General features: G+C 38.3%; 1 protein-coding gene across 3 annotated transcripts in view; it reads right to left on the bottom strand.

Annotated features, from left to right (window-relative positions):
• The window catches only part of ZFX (zinc finger protein X-linked), a 62220-nt gene that overhangs the window by 6108 nt on the left and 30860 nt on the right, over positions 1-25252 (bottom strand). For 2 of the 3 annotated variants that reach the window (XM_037026355.2, XM_073228111.1), the window contains exons 3-7: positions 24403-24972; positions 1702-1851; positions 1345-1488; positions 828-980; positions 161-295 (exon numbers count right to left, since the gene is read on the bottom strand). In XM_037026355.2, coding sequence (XP_036882250.1) covers positions 161-295; positions 828-980; positions 1345-1488; positions 1702-1851; positions 24403-24972 — 1152 coding nt within the window. The remainder of the gene's footprint in view (positions 1-160; positions 296-827; positions 981-1344; positions 1489-1701; positions 1852-24402; positions 24973-25252) is intronic. The other variant, XM_037026357.2, reaches the window with a different exon arrangement.

The raw sequence follows: 25252 nt of genomic DNA, 5'->3' as shown, positions 1-25252 counted from the left end.
ATCACTGAATTCTTAAAATTATATTTTCAAATTTAAGACACAAAAAGCTACATGTAGTCTAACAGCTAAAATGCCATCACAACACCTCTGTGCACACATACTAGAGTTTCATCTGAGAGCTCGCAAAGCACGCTGCGCTGTGGAACTCGTGTGCCCTCACCTGTTTGGTACTGCCTGGAATCAGGTCTTCTCCTTTTCTTTGGTTTTTGTTTAGCCAGTCTGCCAGCAGACTCATCTATGTGCAAGAGGGCACTTGCAGTGCCATTCCGGTTTTCAATTCCATCAGAATTATTACCTAACAATGTGCATTAAAAAACAAAATTATACAGTTTTATAAATTATAAAAAATTAGGGATTCTTTAACTATAACAATGAAAAGTAAGCCATGATACTCATGAATGACAGAAATTCCCCATTCTAGGTAATGGGTTTTATGACCACATTTATTATAATGAGACCATAGGAAATACCTAGCTTCCAAATCTAAAAAACACATGTCAGCATTTTGCCCCATGGACTCCCTTGTTGTCTCCCAAAATTGTAAAGTCATGGGCCAAATACAATCAGTTGAAAAGTTTCAGCTTGAAAGCCTGTGTACTTCTTGCAGTACTTCCTTCTACGTGAATATACACATGAAGGAAATTCCTGTTAAAAATAAAGACAAAAAGTAGCCTTTATGATCTTTCTCTACTCTTGTTCAAATCAAATAACCCTTAAAGTGTACTGATATTTCAGATTTCTGAAACCTAAAACCACAGAAACCACTTCTCAATCACGAATTCATGTTTAAGAAGCAACTCAATCCTAAGAGTAGCTATGTGACTTACCGTAAGCTGCTGCCCATGCTATTGGCATGAAGGTTTTGATTTCATTGTCATCCATTTGCTGCTCATGTACAGCAGCTGCTGCAGCGGCGGCAGCAGCATCCTCCTCTCCTACAATCACTTCCATATAAACTTCGTCTGCGATTTCAGCAACATCTAAGTAAAAAATTATATAAAATTCTGTGACCAAGTTTACAGAGAGCACAGGAAGATATTTTATTTGAATTCAGTTAATAGACAAGGAGAAAGAAGGTTCGAATGTTACATACCCAGAAATCAGCTTTCACATAGTAATGAACACTCAAATATTTGTTAAATGAATCATTCATTTTTTTGCTTTCACCATAATTTGTTTTTAAAGCAACATTCTAAGTGTAAAGTCCACTGATGCTTCCCTTGGAATATGGCAGCATAACAGTCTCTAAGATAATGCTACTTGTTTCCTTCAAATACTGACCATATTAAATAAGAGAACTACAGAAACATAAAATTTTCTCCCACAAAAAGGCCACCTACTTACTTAAATCTTCATCTTCTTGCTGAGAGTCGTTGACAGTCATATAAACCATCTTTTCCCTTGGCACACGAATACTGCTATTCTGATCAAGTAACTCAACTCCATGGTCATTCTCAGGCTCACTCTCCACAATGTCTACAGTGCCACCTATTAGGGGAGATGACAGCTCCAAGAATTTATGTGAAAACTTTACTTCCACCCACTTTACTTACTATATTTTACATACTTGTCGTTGCTACATTGGAATCCTCCTTTAAAAGTTATCTTCAAAAAAGATTTCAAACATTCTCAAAATAAACAACCATAATCAGGTTCGAGTGCTTGATCAGGGTGTACAATATGCTTTAGGTTTCCTCTTACCTAAATCATCCTCTCCAGGGTCAGCTTTAAAAATGTACACCTTGATGACTTCAGGGCAAGTGCCATCCACTTTACAAGGATCAATTTCTGACTCTGCATCCATGGTCATTCCAGAGGAACCGTCGTGTTCTATTTTGCCTGCATCATCCACTAAAAAGATAGAAAATACATTACAAATAATTAACAGCAGATATTTAAAGTTACTATTTTCAAAAGCCCTTTAAACAATTAAAATCTCTAACTTGATTCACATAAAAATTGGATGGTTTTACTTAGACAAGCAGACACATAGGGCATACTGGAAAAAGTGGCCAACTGCTAACTAAGTCAAAGCCAGGTCAGGGAGTGCCTTGTGTAACCAGGCAGAGGGGCTCAGACTTAATCCTCATAGGCCTCTCAAACTGATCAGGTGTCAAAATCTATAGAATCACTACTTGTATTCTCTGTGCTATAATGCCTTCCCCGTGCCCCCCCTCTACATTAAACATGCTAATCATAATGACCCTTTTTCCCCCTTATCCCTCCCTTTCCATCCATCCTCCCCAATCACTTTCCCTTTGGTAACTGTTAGTCCATACTTGGGTTCTGTGAGTCTGCTGCTGTTTTGTTCCTTCAGTTGTTTCTTTGTTCTTATACTCCACAGATGAGTGAAATCATTTGATACTTGTCTTTCTCCACCTGGCTTATTTCACTGAGCATAATACTCTCTAGCTCCATCTATGTTGTGGCAAATGGTAGGATTTGCTTTCTTCTTATGGCTGAATAATATTCCATTCTGTATATGTACCACCTCTTCTTTATCCATTCATCTACTGATGGACACTTAGGTTGCTTCCATTTCTTGGCTATTGTAAATAGTGCTGTGATAAACATACAGGAGCATTTGTCTATATCAAACTGGGCCGCTGCGTTCTTAAAGAGTAAATTCCTAGGAGCGGAATTCCTGGGTCAAATGGTATTTCTATTTTAAGTTTTTTGAGGAACCTCCATACTGCTTTCCACAATGGTTGAACTAGTTTACATTCCCACCAGCAGTGTAGGAGGGTTCCCCTTTCTCTACAATCACGCCAACATTTGTTGTTGTTTGTCTTTTGGATGGTGGCGATCCTTACAGGTGTGAGGTGATATCTCATTGTGGTTTGAATTTGCATTTCTCTGATAACTAGTGATGTGAAGCATCTTTTCGTGTGTCTGTTGGCCATCTGAATTTCCTCTTTGGAGAACTGTCTGTTCAGCTCCTCTGCCCATTTTATAATTGGATTCTTTGCTTTTTGTTTGTTGAAGTGCGTGAGCTCTTTATATATTTTGGATGTCAACCCTTTATCGGACCTGTCATTCATGAATATGTTCTCCCATACTGTAGGATGCTTTTTTGTTCTATTAACTAGTGATGTCTTTTGCTGTAGAGAAGCTTCTCAATTTGATGTAGTCCCACTTCTTCATTTTTGCTTTTGTTTCCCTGGCCCAGAGAGGTATGTTCATAAAGAAGCACTCATGTTTATGTCCAAGAGATTTTTGCCTATGTTTCTTCCTAAGAGTTTAATGGTTTCATAACTTACATTCAGGTCTTTGATCCATTTCAAATTTCCTTTTGTGTATGGGGTTAGACAATGATCCAGTTTCATTCTCTTACATGCAGCTGTCCAGTTTTGCCAACACCAGCTGTTGAAGAGGCTGTCATTTTGCCACTGTATGTCCATTGCTCCTTTATCATATATTAGTTGACCATATATGTTTGGGTTAATATCTGGACTGTCTATTCTGTTCCACTGATCTGTGGCTCTGTTCTTGTGCCAGTACCAAATTGTCTTGATTACAGTTGCTTTGTAGTAGACCTTAGAGCTGGAAAGCGAGATCTGCCCTGCTTTATTGTTCCTTCTCAGGATTGCTTTGGCTATTCGGGGTCTTTTCTGGTTCCATATGAATTTAAAAACTCTTTGTTCCAGTTTGTTGAAGAATGCTGTTGGTATTTTGATAGGGATTGCATTGAGTCTGTAGATTGCTACAGGCAGAGTGGCCATTTTGACAATATTAATTCTTCCTGGCCAAGAGCATGGGATGAGTCTCCATTTGTTAGTGTCCTCCTTAATTTCTCTTAAGAGTGTCTTGTAGAACTTCAGGGTATAGGTCTTTCACTTCCTTGGTTAGGTTCATTAGGTTTATACCTAGGTATTTTATTCTTTTTGATGCAGTTCTGAATGGAATTGTTTTCCTGATTTCTCTTTCTGCTAGTTCATCGTTAGAGTATAGGAAAGCCACAGATTTCTGTGTATTGATTTTGTATCCTGCAACTTTGTTGAATTCTGATATTAGTTCTAGTAGTTTTGGAGTGGAGTCTTTAGAGATTTTTATGTACAATATCATGTCATCTGCAAATAGTGACAGTTTGACTTCTGTATCAATCTGGATGCCTTGTATTTCTTTGTTTTGTCTGATTGCCATGGCTAGGACCTCCAGTACTATGTTGAATAACAGTGGGGGGAGTGGGCATCCCTGTCTTGTTCCCAATCTTAGAGGAAAAGCTTTCAGCTTCTCGCTGTTAAGTATGATGTTGGCTGTGGGTTTATCATATATGGCCTTTATTATGTTGAGGTACTTGCCCTCTATACCCATTTTTTTGAGAGTTTTTATCATGAATGGATGTTGAATTTTGTCAAATGCTTATTCAGCGTCTATGGAGATGATCATGTGGTTTTTGTCCTTCTTTTTGTTGCTGTGGTGGATGATGTAGATGGATTTTCAAACGCTGTACCATCCTTGCATCCCTGAGATGAATCCCACTTGATCATGGTGTATGATCCTCTTGATGTATTTTTGAATTCGGTTTGCTAATATTTTTTTTTTTGAGAGGGCATCTCTCATATTTATTGATCAAATGGTTGTTAACAACAATAAAATTCTGTATAGGGGACTCAATGCTCAATGCACAATCATTAATCCACCCCAAGGCTAATTCTCATTAGTCTCCAATCATATAAAGAATAGCAAGCAAGTTCTTACATGGTGAACAAATTCTTACATAGTGAATTAAGTTCTTACATGGTGAACAGTACAAGGGCAGTCATCACAGAAACTTTCGGTTTTGATCACGCATTATGAACTATAAACAATCAGGTCAAATATGAATATTCGTTTGATTTTTATACTTGATTTATATGTGAATCCCACATTTCTCCCTTATTATTATTATTATTATTTTTAATAAAATGCTGAAGTGGTAGGTAGATGCAAGAAAAAGGTAGAAAACATAGTTTAGTGTTGTAAGTGAGCAAATGTAGATGATCAGGTGTGTGCCTGTAGACTAAGTGTTAATTCAAGCTAGACAAGGGCAATAGAACATACACGGATGCAGATTTCTCTCAAAACAGGGGGTGGGGTGGGGTTATAAGCCTCACCTCTGTTGATCCCCAATTTCTCACCTGATGGCCCCCCTGCAACTGTGCCTGTCTTAGGTTGTTCCTCCCTTGAGGAATCTTACCTGTCTCTGGCTAACCAGTCATCTTCCGGGGCCATACAGGGAGATGTAAAGTTGGTAAGTGAGAGAGAAGCAATATTGTTTGAAAAGGTTAGCTTTTTACTTCTTTGCAGATTTATGCCCTGTGGCTTTTATGCCCAGCATTTGTCTTGAGGTATCCTTACCACATGGAAGAATTATGATACTCAGTAATTTCGTTATGAGGCACGAATTCTACTTAAGGGTTGTAATTAGGAAGGAAGAAGAAAAGCTATAGAGGTAGCAGATGGAAGAAAACATGGGAAGATTGATTATTTCTTTGACATATCTTCTTGTAGAGCAACTTAAGCATGTATAGGTTTTAAACTACTAATTAAATTGCACACACACATTAACGTAATAGGAATACAGTTACATAACCAAAGCAGACCTATCCAGCCATCTCCAGTGAAACCAAGAAAACCAGTTAGGTACCCTAGGCATTTGTGAAAATTTATCTATGATATGATGGATACTGTCCAACTGAACTTAACAGTCTGAAAGAAATCAAACAAATTAAAACAACCCATTCCTGGGAACTGTTTACATCCCATATGTTCTTTTAACAGTAGATAGTCTGTAGTTGTAAGATTTTGGAGCGCTACAACTTGCACTTCTAATTCTTGGTTGAGTTCCAACAGTATAGATCCAGTCAAATTTGTTGTTTTACTGTATGCACAGGCCAGCTTAGATATCTCCTTCTTCATTCCCATGGGAAGTCCAGGAACCGGTGGGATGAATGCAGCTACAACTGTAGCAGCACCTGGATCTTTGTTGAGGTTTTTGATGATCATCTTCTGGTATGACTCTTCCAGAGAGTGCTGAAGTTGGAAGTTCTTCATATCATATCTTAGTTCATTTTCTGGGTAGCCAAATTAGGCTTTGATCCTCTGTATAAACACAAACAGACCCTTTGCCCACACTTTGATATGCCCTTTATACCATTGTGTAGAACTCATTGCAGGTCACCACACAGGAACTGCTTTTTCTTTTTTTTAAGAAAAAGGAATATTATCAGAAAAATGTACCTCCATAGCCAATCATCTGACACCCTTTAAGTGATCAAAATTAAGGATATTTAAAGCATGCATTAATCGTTGATTTACACTTAGTTTTCTCATATCAGGGAGTAATCCCCCTCTTCTTCCTTCCATTTTTTTTTGTTATCATTAATCTACACTTACATGAAGAACACTATGTCTACTAGGCTCTCCCCTATACCAGGTTCCCCCAACAAACCCCTCTATAGTCACCGTCCATCAGCATAGCAAAATGCCGCAGAATCACTTGTCCTCTCTGTGCTGTACAGCCCTCCCCTTTCTCCCACCCCCCCAATTATGCATGATATTCTTAATACCCCCATTCTTCTTTCCCCCTCTTATCCCTCCCTACCTACCCATCCTCCCCAGTCCCATTCCCTTTGGTACCTGTTAGTCCATTCTTGGGTTCTGTTATTCCACTGCTGTTTTGTTCCTTCAGTTTTTCCTTTGTTCTTATTCTCCACAGATGAGTGAAATCATTTGGTATTTCTCTTCCTCCGCTTGGCTTATTTCACTGAGCATAATACCCTCTGGCTCCATCCATGTTGCTGCAAATGGTAGAATTTGCCCTCTTCTTATGGCTGAGTAATATTCCATTGTGTATATGTACCACATCTTCTTTATCCATTCATCTACCGATGGACAATTAGGTTGCTTCCAATTCTTGGCTATTGTAAATAGTGCTGCGATAAACATAGGGGTGCATCTGTCTTTTTCAAACTTGATTGCTGCGTTCTTAGGGTAAATTGCTAGGAGTGGAATTCCTGGGTCAAATGGTAAGTCTGTTTTGAGCATTTTGAGGAACTCCATATATTAGTTCCACTATGGTTGAACTAATATACATTCCCACCAGCAGTGTAGAAGGGTTCCCCTTTCCCCACAGCCTGGCCAACTTTTGTTGTTGTTTGTCTTTTGGATGATAGCCATCCGTACTGGTGTGAGGTGATACCTCATTGTAGTTTTAATTTGCATTTCTCTGATAATTAGCAATGTGGAGCATCTTTTCATGTGTCGGTTGGCCATCTGTATTTCTTTTTTGGAGAACTGTCTGTTCAGTTCCTCTGCCCATTTCTTAATTGGATTATTTGTTTTTTGTTTGTTGAGGCGTGTGAGCTCTTTATATATTTTGGACGTCAAGCCTTTATCAGATCTGTTATTTACAAATATATTCTCCCATACTGTAGGGTTCCCTTTTGTTCTATTGATGGTGTCTTTCGCTGTACAGAAGCTTTTCAGCTTGATATAGTCCCAGTTGTTCATTTTTGCTGTTGTTTTCCTTGCCCTGGGATATATGTTCAAGATGAGGTCACTCATGTTTATGTCTAAGACGTTTTTGCCTATATTTTTTTCCAAGAGTTTAATGGTTTCATGACTTACATTCAGGTCGTTGATCCATTTTGCATTTACTTTTGTATATGGGGTTAGACAATGGTCCAGTTTCATTCTCCTACATGTAGCTGTCCAGTTCTGCCAGCACCATCTGTTGAAGAGACTGTCATTTCCCTGTTGTATGTCCATGGCTCCTTTATCAAATATTAATTGACCATATATGTTTGGGTTAATGTCTGGAGTCTCTAGTCTGTTCCACTGGTCTGTGGCTTTATTCTTGTGCCAGTACCAAATTGTCTTGATTACTACGGCTTTATAGTAGAGCTTGAAGATGGGGAGTGAGATCCCCCCTGCTTTATTCTTCTTTCTCAGGATTGCTTTGGCTATTCGGGGTCTTTGGTGGTTCCATATGAATTTTTGAACTATTTGTTCCAGTTCATTGAAGAATGCTGTTGGTAATTTGATAGGGATTGCATCACATCTGTATATTGCTTTGGGCAGGATGGCCATTTTCATGATATTAATTCTTCCTAGCCAGGAGCATGGGATGAGTTTCCATTTGTTAGTGTCTTCTTTAATTTCTCTTAAGAGTGTCTTGTAGTTTTCAGGGTATAGGTCTTTCACTTCCTTGGTTAGGTTTATTCCTAGGTATTTTATTCTTTTTGATGCTATTGTGAATGGAATTGTTTTCCTGATTTCTCTTTCTATTAGTTCATTGTTGGTGTATAGGAAAGCCACAGATTTCTGTGTGTTAATTTTGTATCCTGCAACTTTGCTGAATTCCGATATTAGTTCTAGTAGTTATGGAGTGGAGTCTGTAGGGTTTTTTATGTACAATATCATGTCATCTGCAAATAGTGACAGTTTGACTTCTTCTTTGCCAATCTGGATTCCTTGTATTTCCTTGTTTTGCCTAATTGCCATGGCTCGGACCTCTAGTACTATGTTGAATAATAGTGGGGAGAGTGGGCATCCCTGTCTTGTTCCCGATCTCAGGGGAAAAGCTTTCAGCTTCTCGCTGTTCAGTATGATGTTGGCTGTGGGTTTATCATATATGGCCTTTATTATGTTGAGGTACTTGCCCTCTATTCCCATTTTGCTGAGAGTTTTTATCATGAATGGATGTTGAATTTTGTCAAATGCTTTTTCAGCATCTATGGAGATGATCATGTGGTTTCTGTCTTTCTTTTTGTTGATGTGGTGGATGATGTTGATGGATTTTCGAATGTTGTACCATCCTTGCATCCCTGGGATGAATCCCACTTGGTCATGGTGTATGATCCCTTTGACGTATTTTTGAATTCGGTTTGCTAATATTTTGTTGAGTATTTTTGCATCTATGTTCATCATGGATATTGGTCTATAGTTTTCTTTTTTGGTGGGGTCTTTGCCTGGTTTTGGTATTTGGGTGATGTTGGCTTCATAGAATGAGTTTGTTAGTATTCCCTCCTCTTCTATTTTTTGGAAAACTTTAAGGAGAATGGGTATTATGTCTTCTCTGTATGTCTGATAAAATTCCAAGGTAAATCCATCTGGCCTGGGGTTTTGTTCTTTGGTAGTTTTTTTATTACCACTTCAATTTTATTGCTGGTAATTGGTCTGCTTAGATTTTCTGTTTCTTTCTGGGTCAGTGTTGGAAGGTTGTATTTTTCTAGGAAGTTGTCCATTTCTCCAAGGTTTCCCAGGTTGTTAGCATATAGGTTTTCATAGTACTCTCTGATTATTCTTTGTATTTCTGTGGGGTCTGTCGTGATTTTTCCTTTCTCGTTTCTGATTCTGTTGATGTGTGTTGACTCTCTTTTCCTCTTAATAAGTCTGGCTAGAGGCTTATCTATTTTGTTTATTTTCTCGAAGAACCAGCTCTTGGTTTCATTGATTTTGGTATTGTTTTATTCTTCTCAATTTTATTTATTTCTTCTCTGATCTTTATTATGTCCCTCCTTCTGCTGACCTTAGGCCTCATTTGTTCTTCTTTTTCTAATTTCGATAATTGTGACATTAGACTTTTCATTTGGGATTGTTCTTCCTTCTTTAAATATGCCTGGATTGCTATATACTTTCCTCTTAAGACTGCTTTTGCTGTATCCCACAGTAGTTGGGGCTTTGTGTTGTTGTTGTCTTTTGTTTCCATAAATTGCTGGATATTCATTTTGATTTGGTCATTGATCCATTGATTATTTAGGAGCATGTTGTTAAGCCTCCATGTGTTTGTGAGCCTTTTTGTTTTCTTTGTACAATTTATTTCTAGTTTTATGCCTTTGTGGTCTGAAAAGTTGGTTGGTAGGATTTCAATCTTTTGGAATTTACTGAGGCTCTTTTTGTGGCCTAGTATGTGGTCTATTCTGGAGAATGTTCTATGTGCACTTGAGAAGAATGTGTATCCTGTTGCTTTTGGATGTAGAGTTCTATAGATGTCTATTAGGTCCATCTGTTCTAGTGTGTTGTTCAGTGCCTCTGTGTACTTACTTATTTTCTGTCTGGTGGATCTGTCCTTTGGAGTGACTCGTGTGTTGAAGTTTCCCAGAATGAATGCATTGCATTCTATTTCCTCCTTTAGTTCTGTTAGTATTTGTTTCACATATATTGGTGCTCCTGTGTTGGGTGCATATATGTTTATAATGGTTATATCCTCTTGTTGGACTGAGCCCTTTATCATTATGTAGTGTCCTTCTTTATCTCTTGTTACTTTCTTTGTTTGGAAGTCCATTTTATCTGATACAAGTACTGCAACACCTGCTTTTTTCTCCCTATTGTTTGCATGAAATATCTTTTTTCATCCCTTCACTTTTAGTCTGTGTATGTCTTTGGGTTTGAGGTGAGTCTCTTGTAAGCAGCATATAGATGGGTCTTGTTTTCTTACCTATTCTATTACTCTCTCTTCTGATTAGTGCATTCAGTCCATTTACATTTAGGGTGATTATCAATGGATATGTACTTGTTGCCATTGCAGGTTTTGGATTCTTGGTGACCAAAGTTTAAGGGTAGCTTCTTTACTACCTAACAGTCTAACTTAACTCTCTTATTAAGCTATTATAAATACAGTGTGATGATTCTTTATTTCTCTTCCTTCTTATTCTTCCTCCTCCATTCTTTATATGTTAGCTGTTTTATTCTGTACTGTTTTGTGTTTCCTTTGACTGTTTTTGTGGGTAGTTGATTTTATTTTTTGCCTTTAGTTAGTATTTGGTTGGTCTGCCTTCTTTGCTGTGATTGTATTTTCTCTGGTGACATCTATTTAGCCTTAGGAGTACTTCCACCTTGATTAGTCCCTTTAAAATACCCTGTAGAGGTGGTTTGTGGAAGGCAAATTCCCTCAACTTTTGCCTGTGTGGAAATTGTTTAATCCCTCCATCAAATTTAAATGATAATTGGGCTGGATACAGTATTCTTGGTTCAAGGTCCTTCTGTTTCATTGCATTAAATATTCCATTCTCTTCTGGCCTTTAAGGTTTCTGTTGAGAAGTCTGATGATATCCTGATGGGTTTTCCTTTGTAGGTTATCTTTTTTCTCTCTCTAGCTGCCTTTAATACGCTGTCGTTGTCTTTGATCTTTGCCATTTTAATGATCATATGTCTTGGTGTTAACCTCTTTGGGACCCTTGTGTTGGGAAATCTAAGGGCTTCCATGGTTTGACAGGTTATTTCCTTCCAGAGCTTGGGGAAGTCTTCAGCAATTATTTTTTCAAAGACACTTTCTACCCGTTTTTCTCTCTTCTTCTTCTGGTACCCCTATAATGTGAATATTGTTCTGTTTGGATTGGTCACACAGTTCTCTTAATATTCTTTAATTTCTAGAGATCCTTTTATCTCTCTCTGCCTCAGCTTCTCTGTATTCCTGTTCTCTGATTTCTATTCCATTAACCGTCTCTTGCACCTCATCCAGTCTGCTTTTAAGCCCTTCTATTGACTGTTTCATTTGTTATCTCCCTCCTGACTTCATCCCTTAGCTCTTGCATATTTCTCTACGCAAGAATGTGTATTCTGCTGCTTTTTGGAGAATAGGGAGAAAAAAGCAGGTGCTGCAGTACTTGTATCAGACAAAATAGTCTTCAAACAATGAAAAGTAACATGGTCCATCAGCATGGTTATGACTTTTATTTTGAATTATTTTTCAGGAAGACTGAGTTATATCTATCTCACCAGTACCTCTCCCTGGGTTTGTCTGAATGATTTTGGACTGGACCAGATTTTTCTGCCTTTTCATGGCGATTGAAGTGGTCGCAGGCAGGTGGCACATGTGTCAGCCTGGAGATCAAAGTCCATTCCTGCTTGTTGGTCACCTTGCCCTTCTCCACTGACCGTGCCGGTTACCTGCACACCAGGAGCAGACTCTGGGACAATCTCCTGAGCTGCCGTGGGCAGGGCCGCCCTTGGGCTAGCCTAGAGCACCGTGGGGAGTCGCAGCTGCGTCGGGTGTGTTCTCCTATGAGAACGGTGCCCCTTCTTGCCTTTCAGACCTTGCTCTGGCTTTCGCTGCCTATGCCAGTTACCCGCACACCAGGAACTGACTCTGGGACAATCTCCTGAGGTGCCGTGGGCAGGGCCACCCTTGGGCTAGCCTACAGCACTGCAGGGAGTTGCAGCCGCGCCGGGTGTGTTCTCTTGCGAGAACAGCACCCCTTTGTGCCTTCCAGACCTTACTCTGGCTTCTGCTGCCTGTCCCAGGTAGCTGCGTGCTGGGAGGAGACCCTGGGTGGTTGCTGTGGGAGGAGCCACTTTCCAGCTGCTCTGCAGCTGTGGCATGTCAGCCAGTTTGCTTGTAGTGCCAGCCAGGGGGGAATGAGTGGTAGGCTGCTTATCTCTGTGAGGGGCTTCAGGGCTGCTTTATCCCCCAGAGGGTTAGGGGGCCCAAAGTTCCTCAAGATCCCAGCCTGCTGGGCTGAGTGTGCTGGGATGAATTTGTTCAGCTGCTGAGCCCTTGTCCCTTTAAGACTTTTGAAAAGCGCCCGCTTTTCTTTTGTCCCCAGGGAGCCAGCTGTGGGGATCCACTCGCAGTCCCTGTCTCGGACCCTACCCTTCCGTTTCTGTAATATCCAGCACACCATGCAATGTGTGTCTGTGCTTCCAGTGCAGATTACTAGGGCTGGTTAAGTTAGCAGTCCTGTGCTTCCACTCCCTCCCCACTCTGGCTTCTTTCCTCCCGCTGGTGAGCTGGGGTGGGGGGTGTGCTCAGGTCCCTCCAGGTCACGGCTTTGTATCTTACCCCCTTTGTGAGATGCTGAGTTCTCACAGATGTAGATGTAGCCTGGCTGTTATACTGTAACCTCTGGTCTCTCTGTTAGGAATAGTTGTATTTGTTGTATTTTCAAAAATATATATGGTTTTTGGAGATTTCCGCCGCCCTACTCATGCCACCATCTTTAGCTGGAAGCCAGTTTCTCTATATTTTATCATGAAATGAGTGACAACAACCCCATGACCTAGGTGTTTCATCTCCACTTCATAGATGTGAAACCAGAGCACTTAAAAGACTCAGTAACTTACAAGGAAGCACTCTGCCAAGCAGGCAAATGTTCTAATAGATAAATACTTACACATTCACTTTTAGACCTCTGTCTCTTAGGCTTCTCTCCTCAGGAACCCTCTTTCTGGGCTCAATATTCTATCTTATTTTAATCACATAGCCAATGAAGACTTCAAAGAATCAGAACTGATCTTTTTTTAATTCTTCAAACTCTTTTGGAGACATTCAAAGGTTTAATGAAATTAGCCTCATTCTACAGATGGGGAATTAAAGGATCAGAGCCATTCAGGTACCTGTTCTAAGTTACAGTGATCTCTAGTATAGTGTCAGTGATACAATTTATGAAAAATATTTGCCAAATTGCACTGAGTTGATCTAAAACACTGTCAACTAAACCTAGTTAACTAAGAACTGATTTTTTAATACTGTAAATTCAGGAGGAAAAGAAAGAAATGACTACAGTTGACCTTTCAGCAATGCAGGGGTTTGAGGCACTGGCTACCCTGCCCCTCGCCTTGCACAGTTGAAAATCCACATATAACAAAAACTTAACTACTAATAGCCTACTGTTGACCAGAAGCCTTATTAATAACATAAACAGTCAATTAACACATATTTTGTATGTTATATATATTATATACTGTATTCTTATAATAAAGCTAGAGAAAATGTTTTCAATTTGTTGTGAATCTCCAAAATTTCCCAATATATTTATTGAAAAATCCACAGGTGGACCCACGCAGTTCAAACCTGTGTTGTTCAAGGGTCAACTGTCCTACAATCCTACCCTGTGCCTGCGTTTACCCAAGAATTCTCTGACAGGACAACAGGCAGATCTTAAGTGGAGCCAGTCTAGAGTTAGTCCTGCTAGCCCAGTGGATGCCACCAACCCTCTGTGGATGGTAACAATGGCTAGCATTACTGCAGGCTCTGTGCTGGATGCCTGGTACATGTGATTTCTAAATCTCACAGCCACCCTCCAGGTCAGTAGTACTACTACCATTTCACAAACTGAAGCCATAGAAAGTCAGTTACTTGCCCAAATCCATATAGCTAGTGAGCTGCAGAGCTGGCATCCAAATGGGAGGCTGGCTGACTTTAAGCATCAGGCACTGTCTGCATACACTAAGGTGCTTCTCTAAGATCCTGAAAGGAGAGGCATGGTCTCTCTCCCACCCCATCCCTCAGCCTTCCCCAACCCCTATTATTCCACAGAGTAATCATAGATCTGTTTAAAGGGCAACCTGTGGACAATTCTGTCTAGGTCTCAAACAGATAAATGGTAAATATGAGTCACAAGGCCAATTTGAAGCTCCAACTGCTTCTAAGGCTTTCATGACACAGATCTTTTTTTTTTCATGGGGAGAGGGGAGGATAACATCTTTGCCTTGAGTGCTTTATTCTTGGTATATATCTAACAGACATCCATATTGAACATTAAACTGAAAACTGTTAATTCATTGACTATAGCGTTGATTTCTAAATCTCAGAGTGCCTACAGCAAAGACAGTAACTTTAGGTGGGTTAACAGAAATCTTTTTGGATTTTATCAAACAAGCCTAAAGCTTGTTTAACACATCTCTAAAATATCCTTAGTTCAGTAAGTAAGACTTTTATCACATTTCAGAAATATTCCCATGTGGAAATGCATTTTTAGGATTCTAAAATTTTATTCCGTGGTTTAGCAAATGGTTTAAGAAACAAAACTGATAGAATGCACAAATAAACATAATGGCAAGATACATAAAGATTCCACAAATAGCCCCATAAAACAATAAACAAATATTCTACCACGTCTCCTGTGCTAATAGCCCTTGATTCAATAAGTAAACTGTTAGATTGTACTGATACTCAATGTTTATGCATTAAACTTAAGGGTTTGGATTTATTTATTCATTTATTCCCTGAATCACTTTATATTACAGGTCTACTATGACCAAAGCTGTGCTTAATTAGGAGCTAACATCAGAGCAACTGGTCAAAACACCTAAACTGTGTGGCGGGGCACACCACACTCCACATCTGCAGGGGTTACACTGTTCACACTGTAGCTCTAAGTGGAGAGTCGCATGCAGAAACCCCATGGGCAGATCTTTGGCATACTCACATATGTGCCTCCTCTCGTAATGGTTTTGCCATCTACCCAGCTGCACAAGCCAGAAACCAGGGAGAGAGCTTCAAACCCTCCTCTTCCTCAATGCTAAATTTAACCCAAATTCTGCTTCCTAGATATGTTATGAAGGAGTTTCTGCCAAACTCTCCTGATAGAACCTTATTTCAAACTATCATACGTTTCTTACCTGGACTATTACAACCTCTCATTGTGTACTTTCTTTCTGACTTTACTCTTGTGTGCTCTCGACACTGCCATAAAGATTATCTTTCTAAACTATAAACCTAAGTGTTATGATTAACCTGCTTACAATCATTTAACAGCTCCCTGTATCAAAATGGTAAAGCAGGCCTCTTAGTGTATTCAAGGGCCTTTATGATTTAGGCCCTATTTTGCCAGTCTTATTTCTTACCCTGTCCTCCATTCTCCTCACCAAAGACATTATTTGCACCCCAAAGAATAAGTCTCTGAACACACAAAGACTTTTCACACCTCTCCCTGCCTTTAAGCACACTGTCCTCTCCTCCCTTTCTCCTTCCCTAGCCCCCACTAAACACTTCACTTATCCTTCAAATTGAGTTTACCCAATTTTTTAAAAAAATCCTTATCTTTGAGAAATAGATACCAAAATACCTATGAATGAAATATGTGGAATTTGCTTTAAAACAGTATGGAATAGAGGGAAATGGATAGGAATAGAAGCAAAATTAATTCAGTTATGTCTTCAACCAAGCTTCCACAGAACTTTGGTTTACAATGCTTTCACAGCACTTAGCTCAGCAGGTGTACCAAAAATCTCCCACCATTTCCTCCCTTAGTGCTTCCAAAATACTTCAGATATCCAGTTACCTATCTTTTCACACTCAATTGTAATTACCTGTTTTTGTTTGTCTTCCCTCCAGGACTGTGAACTTTAAAAAGCCAGACACTTTCACTATTTATCTCTAATAGCTATCAAGGTTCCTAGCTTATTGTGGCTTATCAATAAATGTTTCTAAATGAAGACATGAGGAAAATAAACATGGGCAAGAGTAAAAATAATAGTTCATATAAGATTCCTTTTCCTCACATAAACACAAATTTGAAAGGAAATACCATTTTTTGAGGTAGAAAAACAATGGAATAGGGATTGGAAGCTGTCTGGATGGCTTCTACTATGAGTCAACTAAGAAAATGCTTAAAGTCCCTGAATCATTTCCTAACGTTGTTAAAACTGGATATTGAGTAATATTGTAAATTTTAGTAATTGGTAGAATCCTACTATCTCCTCCATCCACCAGTAAGCACTATTTATCCCAAACTCTACTGTTTTTTAGCATTAACTTTATACACACATGCATATAAAACACACACACACACATGAAGAAAGGCAATATGACAGTAGAGAGTAGACACTTTGGAATAAAACACACTTGATTTCAAATCTTCAACCTAATGCTAGATGGATGTGTAGAGCCTTGGGCAAGTTAAACTGAGCCTCAGTTACCCAATCTATAAAATGGTGATAACAAAAACATTATAGGGTTGTATAAGGACAAGCACACAGATACTATTTATTGAAGGTTCACTGCTACCTATATTTATAGTTACAAATCTCCAACTAAATAATCTTTCTTGGTATAAAAAAGCTTAAGCTTGAAAAAAAAACTTTGTCTATACTGACTTGATAACCATCAAACCACAAATACAATCCTAAATGTCTTTTTCCTCCCAAAAAGAGAACTTTATTAACAACAACCCTCTTAATTCCATCTTCTGATGGAAATGGCAAATGACTTAAGGGTCATTAGAAAATGGGTCTGATGAGTCTGAAAGCATTTTGCACACATTAGCACATGAGCTCTTTCTTCCTTGAAACATTAATTCAAACGAACTTAAATTTTATATATATGCCACCAGACCAAAAGAGTTTAATAAGTGTTAGTTAAGAACTAATCAATGTAATGATTTACACAATTCAGCTTTTATACAAGCACAATTACATACTATAGAATATAGTGTTTTGAATACAATTTTATCTTAGTGAAAAAGTCTGTGGCCTTAGAATATTAACAACTAAATGGAGAGAACATAGCTATATTATGGCTCCACACTCACTGTCATCAAGAAGTTTAATTATTAAAGTTATGGTCTGAACAAAGCAAAATTCCCAATTGTATAACCAACATGTTAAGAATGGTAACATACTTTAACCAAACTAATTTAAAAGGCTCTATGCTTATTTGCTATAATTTTTCTTAATCTGTCTCTTTTAAAACTGCTTAAAATAACTTGAAAGCACTTATCTTACTAAAGACGTGTATTAGAAATGAAGCATCATATACAGTTTACATTAGAATAGACTCTCTGACCAAATGTTGTTTTTTCCAGGAGGGGCCCTATGCTCCAGAGGCATATTAGTTGTTTCCTCTGGCGTTACTATAAGATAGGCACACATACCCAAGTACCCCTGTTTTCCATAAGAACAAATTTTGTCACCCCTGCTTATTAATTTGCCACACCTTTAAAAACTGAACTATGCATTTCTGCCTTGACTTTAATATTTAGGGTAGTACATTTTGCAAATTCACTAACCCAGTCCTGATATTGTGGAACTAGTATATCGATAGACATACAGATCAATGGAATACAGTTAAGAGTCCAGAAATTAATGCCTCACATTTATAGTCAATTGTTTTCGACAAGGGCATCAAGAAGTCAATGGCCAAAGAACAGTCTTTTCAATGGTGCTAGAACAACTGAATATCCACATGTCAAAGAACGAAGTTTGCTCCTGACCTTACACTATTTTAAAAAATAAACTCAAAATGGATTAAAGGCCTAAATGCTAAGAGCTAAAACTATAAAACGCTTAGAAGGAAACATAGGTATTAATCTTCATGATCTTGGATTAGGCAAGTTTCTTAAATATGACATCAAAAGCATAAGCAACAACAAAAAAATATATGGAAGTTGGACTTCAGTGAAACTGAAAACTTTATGCATCTAAGGATACTATCAAGAAAGTGGAGACAACTGACAGAATGGAAGAAAATGTTTGCAAATTATTTATCTTACAAGGGACTTGTGCCTAGAATATACAAAGGATTTTTTCAACTCAATAAAAAGATAACTCAATTTCAAAATAAGCAAAAGATCTGAATAGGTGTTTCTACAAAGAATATATACAAATGGCCAATAAGCACATTGAAAAAATGCTCAATATCATTACAGATGAGAAAAATGTAAATTAAAGCACCACAATAGGATATCATTGTATCCACTAAGATGGCTACAATGGAAAAGACTGTATTAATGAGTGCTAGAGAGAATGTGAGGAAACTGGAACCTTCATCACTCACTGTTGGTGGGAATGTACAATGGTGCACCTGCTTTGGAAAACAGTCTGGCAGTTCCTCAAAAGGTTGAACATACAGTTACTGTATTAACCATAAATTTTAGTCCCATACATATACCCAAGAGAAATGAGAACATATGGCCACAAAAACTTGTACACAAATGTTGATACCACAGTCATATAACAGTCAAGAAGTGGAAACAACCCAAATGACCCAAATGGCCATCTACTGATGAATGGACTAAAATGTATACCCATACAGTGTAATATTAGTAATAAAGAACATAGTACTGAGACATGCTAGAACATGGATGAACACTGAAAACATTATACTAAGTGAAAGAAGCCAGTCACAAAAGACCATGTATTATGGGATTCCATTCATATATAATGTGCATAATTGGCAAATCTAGCCAGGCACAAAGTAGATCAGGTGTTGCTTAGGGTTGGGGGGAATGGGGATGCTTGATGAGAGTGGTAGCTAAAGGGTACAGGGTTTCTTCTTGGAGTAATGAAAATTTTCTAAAATTGATTGTGATGATGGTTGTACAAACTTATGAATATACTAAAAACTACTGAACTGCGGCACACTTTAAATGGATGAACTGTATGGCATGTGTATAAAGCTGTTAGCAAAAAAACGTTTATTTGAACATTTAAGTTGAATCTAGGACTTGAAAGGGATACCTAACTTCTGCCTAGAAGACATGAGGGACGTCAAGAAGATCTAAAGACTGACACATCTTGTTTATGTTACTATCAGAGGTACCCCAAGAATACATTGTTTCCCGCAGCTGTTGTAGGGCAGTGTCTGACTCATCATCACTAGATATTCTCTCAACTTTCCCTACTGCATAAACTGCTGTTTCACAAAATAGCATCTTGACAATCTGGCAGCAAGGTGAAACTCCAGGAGGCTGAAGACCACTGGAAAGGAATTAGGGAAGTCTGGCAACTCTCAGATTAAAAGAGAACTAAAATACAACTTCAGTAGCAAGTAGATGACTCAAACACTCCCCCTCTCAGAGACCCAGAAAACTCCTAAAGGCCATAAAGCAGTACCACCATAGCTAGCCTGACCAGAACCAAGGAACAGCCAACAGCTTTTGGTAGGGAAGAAATGTACTACTAATTATTAATACTTTGGACGAGGCATCATGTCCACAGACCTTGGAACTACAGCATTCACATATTCATTTATTCAACAAATTATTTTTATTTCACCCCTACTATACACAGGGTTTGATGGAGATACATAAGTGGCTAAGATGCAGTGGACAGTTCCTGTCCTCGAGAAGCATACAATCAATTTAGAAGGAATCATAACACCTAGACTGCAAACACTAGATAAAGAGGTCATACTGACTTCAAAGGCAGCTTTGTGCAAAGAGTCTATGTGACTTAAACACTACCATGACACTATAAAAAATGGGGATAGCTACTTCACCATTTTAAATGAGATGTTCAGTGAAGCAATCTGCCAGGATAAACACTAAAGAATTATAAAAACTATTAGGCTCTTAGATCAATAACTTAGTGAAATTTTAAAGAGTATTCAAACATATGTTTATGTTCTTCTTTGACCTATGAAGTGATTAAATATCACAGAAATTCAGAGATACTACCATCTCTCATCATATTACAAAAAATATTAAACTTGACTGCTAATAATGGCATCTCTGAATCCTTTTATCACAGATAAAATCAGGCCATACCTCCTCTATATGCTTACCACAAAGCCCTTGATTTTTTAAATCAATTTAAGTTTTATGTTAAAATGCAGCATAAAAGAAGTATCTTTACTTGGGAGGCAAAAACAAGAGAAGGGCTAATTAATTCCAAGTCATTCAACTGGTTTGATTCCAAAGCCAATACTAAACTAAATTTTTTTTACCACAATCACTACTTTGACGGGAAAATTGGTGTGGAGGGGAGGAAAAGAGAACAAAGTGTCTTACAAAAGACAAAAGATACTACCAAAAGTAACCATCCATAAACCCAATTTAAAACCAATCCAACCATTTCATTATAGTAAAATAGGGGAATAAGATAACATGTGTGTATGTGTATTCTTTGTATTCTTTGAGCTTGGATATGACATTCTATTTTTAAAAAGGAAAGGAACGTTATCACTGTATTATTAAAATATGTATTTTATATATGTACTAAAATACACTACAATAGCTGTTTGTGTCCATCCATATTTACTTTTTCAGAACATTAAAATTAATATAAATTAGCAAAAGCCCAAGGCCTAAAAGAAAGATGACCATAAATATGATTTCCAATGAAAATTTTCCAAGTGTAGACTCTGTAATACAATTTAAGAATCCAGCACATTATGTCAATTGTTATTAAATCAACTTCTGGCTTGTCCTATGACTTTCTTGGAGGGCTGAGTTTCCTAAAAGAGCAATTAAGGTAAGAAATAGCGTGCAACTAAAGGTCAAACCAAGGCCATGTATTTTACTCCTTAGCAAACAAGTTTAAGAAGACAGAAAGAGCAGAAAATGGAAAAGAGAAGTCAAATAGAACAAAGAGTGCTTTTTTTCTCTTTTAAGTATTTCACCAGATCCCCTTCCCCTCATACGTACCAGAAGCCCATCTCCCTCCTTTCTGCAGCCTTGCCCTTGGGTTGCATGGTCTTTCCATAGAAAACATGGCAGTGGTATTTTAAAACAGCATTTCAAACTAAACAGTGTTGTCTTACGTGCAAACTTAAGACTCTCAATCTCAGCTGGCCCCTCAAGGAAGTTCAGCAATCTAGCTTATAAATTCTTAGCTTTCTGCTCTGACCCATCCCCTTAAGACTAAGGCTTTTCAATGCTCCACACTATCCTTCTTCAGCTTCCTACCCAATCCCTGCAGGCCCTTATTAGCAGCACAGAGAAAATAGCTCCCAACATTAAAATGCTCCTTAGGGGCCTCACCCTTACTTGCCTTCCTGTCTTAGGGAAAGGGACTCACTCTTCCTCTCTAGGACTCATCTAACAGCCCTCCAGTGCTGCCCTGGACCTCCCTCCCTCCCTCCCTCCTCTCAGGAATTGCTCCATCTGTTAGCCCTTCCTTTACCTTCAGTCTTTCCTTGTCCAGCTGTTTGTGCCCTGCACCTATAAGCCTATAGGATGCTCAACACACTTTCATCAGCCAGCCCACCATCAAAAACTGTATTCTTGCCTCTTCTGTCCTTTTACTGACCAAAATGGCAATTTATACAAACTGGTTTCTCTAGTCCACTTCCACTAACTTCTCAGTCCATTACAGCCATTTCCTGTCCAACGGCCCCTTCTTTATTGAAGCTATTCTAATAAAGATACCAATCATTTCCTAAGTGCCCAACAAAAACACCTGTGCTCTCTTCAGTGACTGACACTTCTAGAAATTCTTTTTATGCCAGTGTTAAAAACATTCTCTAAAGGTTTTTCTCCTACTCTTCCCGAAACCTCCTGATTTTCATGAGCTCTTCCCCTCTGCCTATTTCTTTTTTTTTCATGGATTGGAAGGCTCAATATCTTCTTTTTTAAATTAAGGTATCATTGATATACAATGTTATGATGGTTTCACACAAACATTGTGGTTTCAACATTCACCCATATAATCAAGTCCTGCCCCCACCCCACTGCAATCACTGTCCATCAGCGTAGTTAGATGCTATAGTCATTACTTGTCTTCTCTGTGCTGTATTGCCTTCTCCATGACCTACCTATATTGTGAGTGCTAATTGTAATGCCCTTAATCCCCTTCTCTCTCTCTTTCCACCCACCCTCCCCAACCCCGTCCCTTTGGTAACCGCTAGTCCCTTCTTGGAGTCTGTGAGTCTGCTGCTATTTTGTTCCTTCAGTTTTGCTTCCTTATTACACTCCAGAAATGAGGGAAATCATTTAGTACTTGTCCTTCTCTGCCCAGCTTATTTCACTGAGCATAATACCCTCTAGCTCCATCCATGTTGTTGCAAATGGTAGGATTTGTTTTCTTTTTATCCCTCTGCCTACTCTTAAACACCCAAAGGATCCAAACTTGATACTTTTATTCTACAATCACTCTGCAGGGACCACTATCCATCACCACATGGAATATTAGCTGTTATCCACCACATGAATACACTGTTATCCCAAATTTCCTCCTCTAGCCTCTAACTCTCTCAAAAGTACCAAATTCGTATTTCCAACTGTTTAGAAAAAACATACACCAGATTGTCTCCAGCAAGCAACTCAAACTTTTAACAGGTCTTAAATCATTTTTTCCCCACCAAATCTACTCCTCCTCTCAGATAATGGCATGACCAGGCACCTAGTCTTCCAAGGCAGAAACCTTAGGATCCTCCTTTAATTCCCTTTCTCTCTCAAATCCCCAACCCTATTTTATCTGTCAGAGATCTAAGTCATTTCACTTGCCAACCTCTCTTGAATCCAGCCTCCCCTCTCTGTTCCCATTACTATGAAGGTACTTAGGATCTTTATCTCATACACAAACCATTTATTTCAACTACTCTGCTACTAATCGCTCCCTCACCTATTCCTACATTACTGCCAAGACTATTTTCCTAAAATATATCCAAACTTGAAACAAAATATCATACTTTTCCCCAACAGACTGGCAATACTAAAAAGGAAAATAATAGCCTGTGCTGGTCAGTGTAAATGTGATACCCTTTGATCCAGCAATTCTATTTCCAGAAATTCATTCCAAAGAATTAAAACAGGCAGTACACAAGGATATACAAAGACATCCTAAAGTTCCCATCATTCCCAGCAAAGGCTGAGACCTTTTTTTTTTTACATAATATTACCAGTTGCCTGGAAACCCCCCTTCCACCCATGCCCTTCTTCATCTCATAAAACTAGAACTCATCCTTGAGTTCAAAGGTCAGCAACTCCATCCTGTCTCCACAGCAATTTAGTCACACCTCTGCACCATAGTGCAACTTACCTTTCTCTCCCACAACAGACTGCAAGCTCTCCAAGGACAATGGTTTTATGTATTTATTTATTTAGTGTACCTGCACTACCTACACAACAATGTCTGACACATAGTAGGGACCCAATAAACATGTTGAATGAAGGCATTACATTCCTCTTTATACAAATAGTTATCTGATTTCACAAATCTGGAACTTTCAAAAGGTATTTCCTAAAATGCTAGTAGACTTCAATATATGTTATATTAAATTCCTATATGATGACAGGTATTCAAGCAAAGCAAATAGTCTTATAAATTTATATAAGCAAATAGTCTGTGAGTCTTCATTTGTTTGAAGTTTAGTTCCTGAAGGCCTAAAAATTTCCATACTAGGTCAGAACTGTGTCTCTCAACTTAGGATTTTATCTCTGACAGTGGTACCAAGAAATAGGCTGTAAGACGACACAGCTGTTCTCCCAAATGTTAAACATTTAGAGGTATGTTCTAAAACACCTTACTTTTCTTCAATAACCTACAAGTATGAGTTCATCATATTTGAAATCGTTTTGCAATCATTAATGTTTTAATAGTATGCTAGAGCTCTTTTCCATGCTGTCTATTATGTAAGTAACATTTTACATACTACAGAAATAGAGTAAATACGTAAGTAGTTTAGTCAAACATTTTTTTCCAGGTCAAACTTTTAAGTTTCAAAAGGGTTGCTAATTCTAGTAAAGTCTGGTAACAACCTAATCACAGACTTCACAGACTTCAGTTCTATTCCTTTCCACTTTTATCTTTCTAGACTGAAGAAATCTCATCTTTCTATTGTGTCCTTATAAAGAAATGACTCTTTATTCTGCACCATTTCACTTTTCTTAATTTATCTTATAGGTTCCAAACTGAAACAATGCAGGCAGGTCTATGAGCTTCAATTTTATAGAAGCCAAAAAAATTTCACCCCTGACCTAAATTAGGAAAGACATCCTTCAACACCTTAGAGAATCACTGTACCCCAAGACTTACAGGAGATCATAAGGTAGTCCTCGCAGTTGCTTTTGTCATCATCTTGCTGGTCCACAGGGATCCCACTGGCATCTATGACTGCTTCAGAGGCACAATCTGCTACCAATACTTCTTCTGAAATGACGTCAGTTGTCAGAGGATCGGTGACAATTTCTGCTTCTACTACACTATCATGAACCACATGCTCAACATGTCCGACATCAGACACATGTATAGATTCACTGGTCAAGACATGTTCAGGCATAGACATTGAGGCTGAAGTAATTTCAGAAGCTAAAACATCATCTGGGACTGTGCAATGTGCTAAAGAAACCTCTTCAGTAACATCTGAGTCCAGCACTTGCTCAGGAATGATGACCGTTTCAGACACATCTGCTTCCTCCATAATATCTGGGCACTGAACATCTTCTATAACAACATCCTCAATAACATCTTGAATCACAACTGAGTCTGGGTCATCAGGAACAAAGTTATGCACAGTTATGTCTGAATCCACAACATCTGAAACAAAAACAGTTTCTTGTACTTCCACAACAATTTCATCACCATCCATGTGTGTAGCATCAGCTCCTTAAAAAAAAATTAAAATCACAAATTTTAGGTAGGCATGAATGACCTCAATTAATGCAAATGTCATTTAATTTCTAATAGTAAAACAGACTAGGTCCTCAGTTTTCTCAACTATTAAAATAGATTAAAGAAATAAAGGAATCTATTTTAGAATCCTATCAGAAATAATTAATATAAGAACTTTTATACTCATCCCAAATCAATTAATAGATAAGGAAATACAAAAAAAGGCAACTGAGGAAGTCACAAAAGAAAAATACTCATGAAAAGTAAAATTCTA

The sequence above is a fragment of the Manis javanica genome, chromosome X, assembly GCF_040802235.1.
Source record: "Manis javanica isolate MJ-LG chromosome X, MJ_LKY, whole genome shotgun sequence".
Taxonomy (NCBI): Eukaryota; Metazoa; Chordata; class Mammalia; order Pholidota; family Manidae; genus Manis; species Manis javanica.
This window is presented reverse-complemented; position numbering and strand designations above follow the sequence as displayed.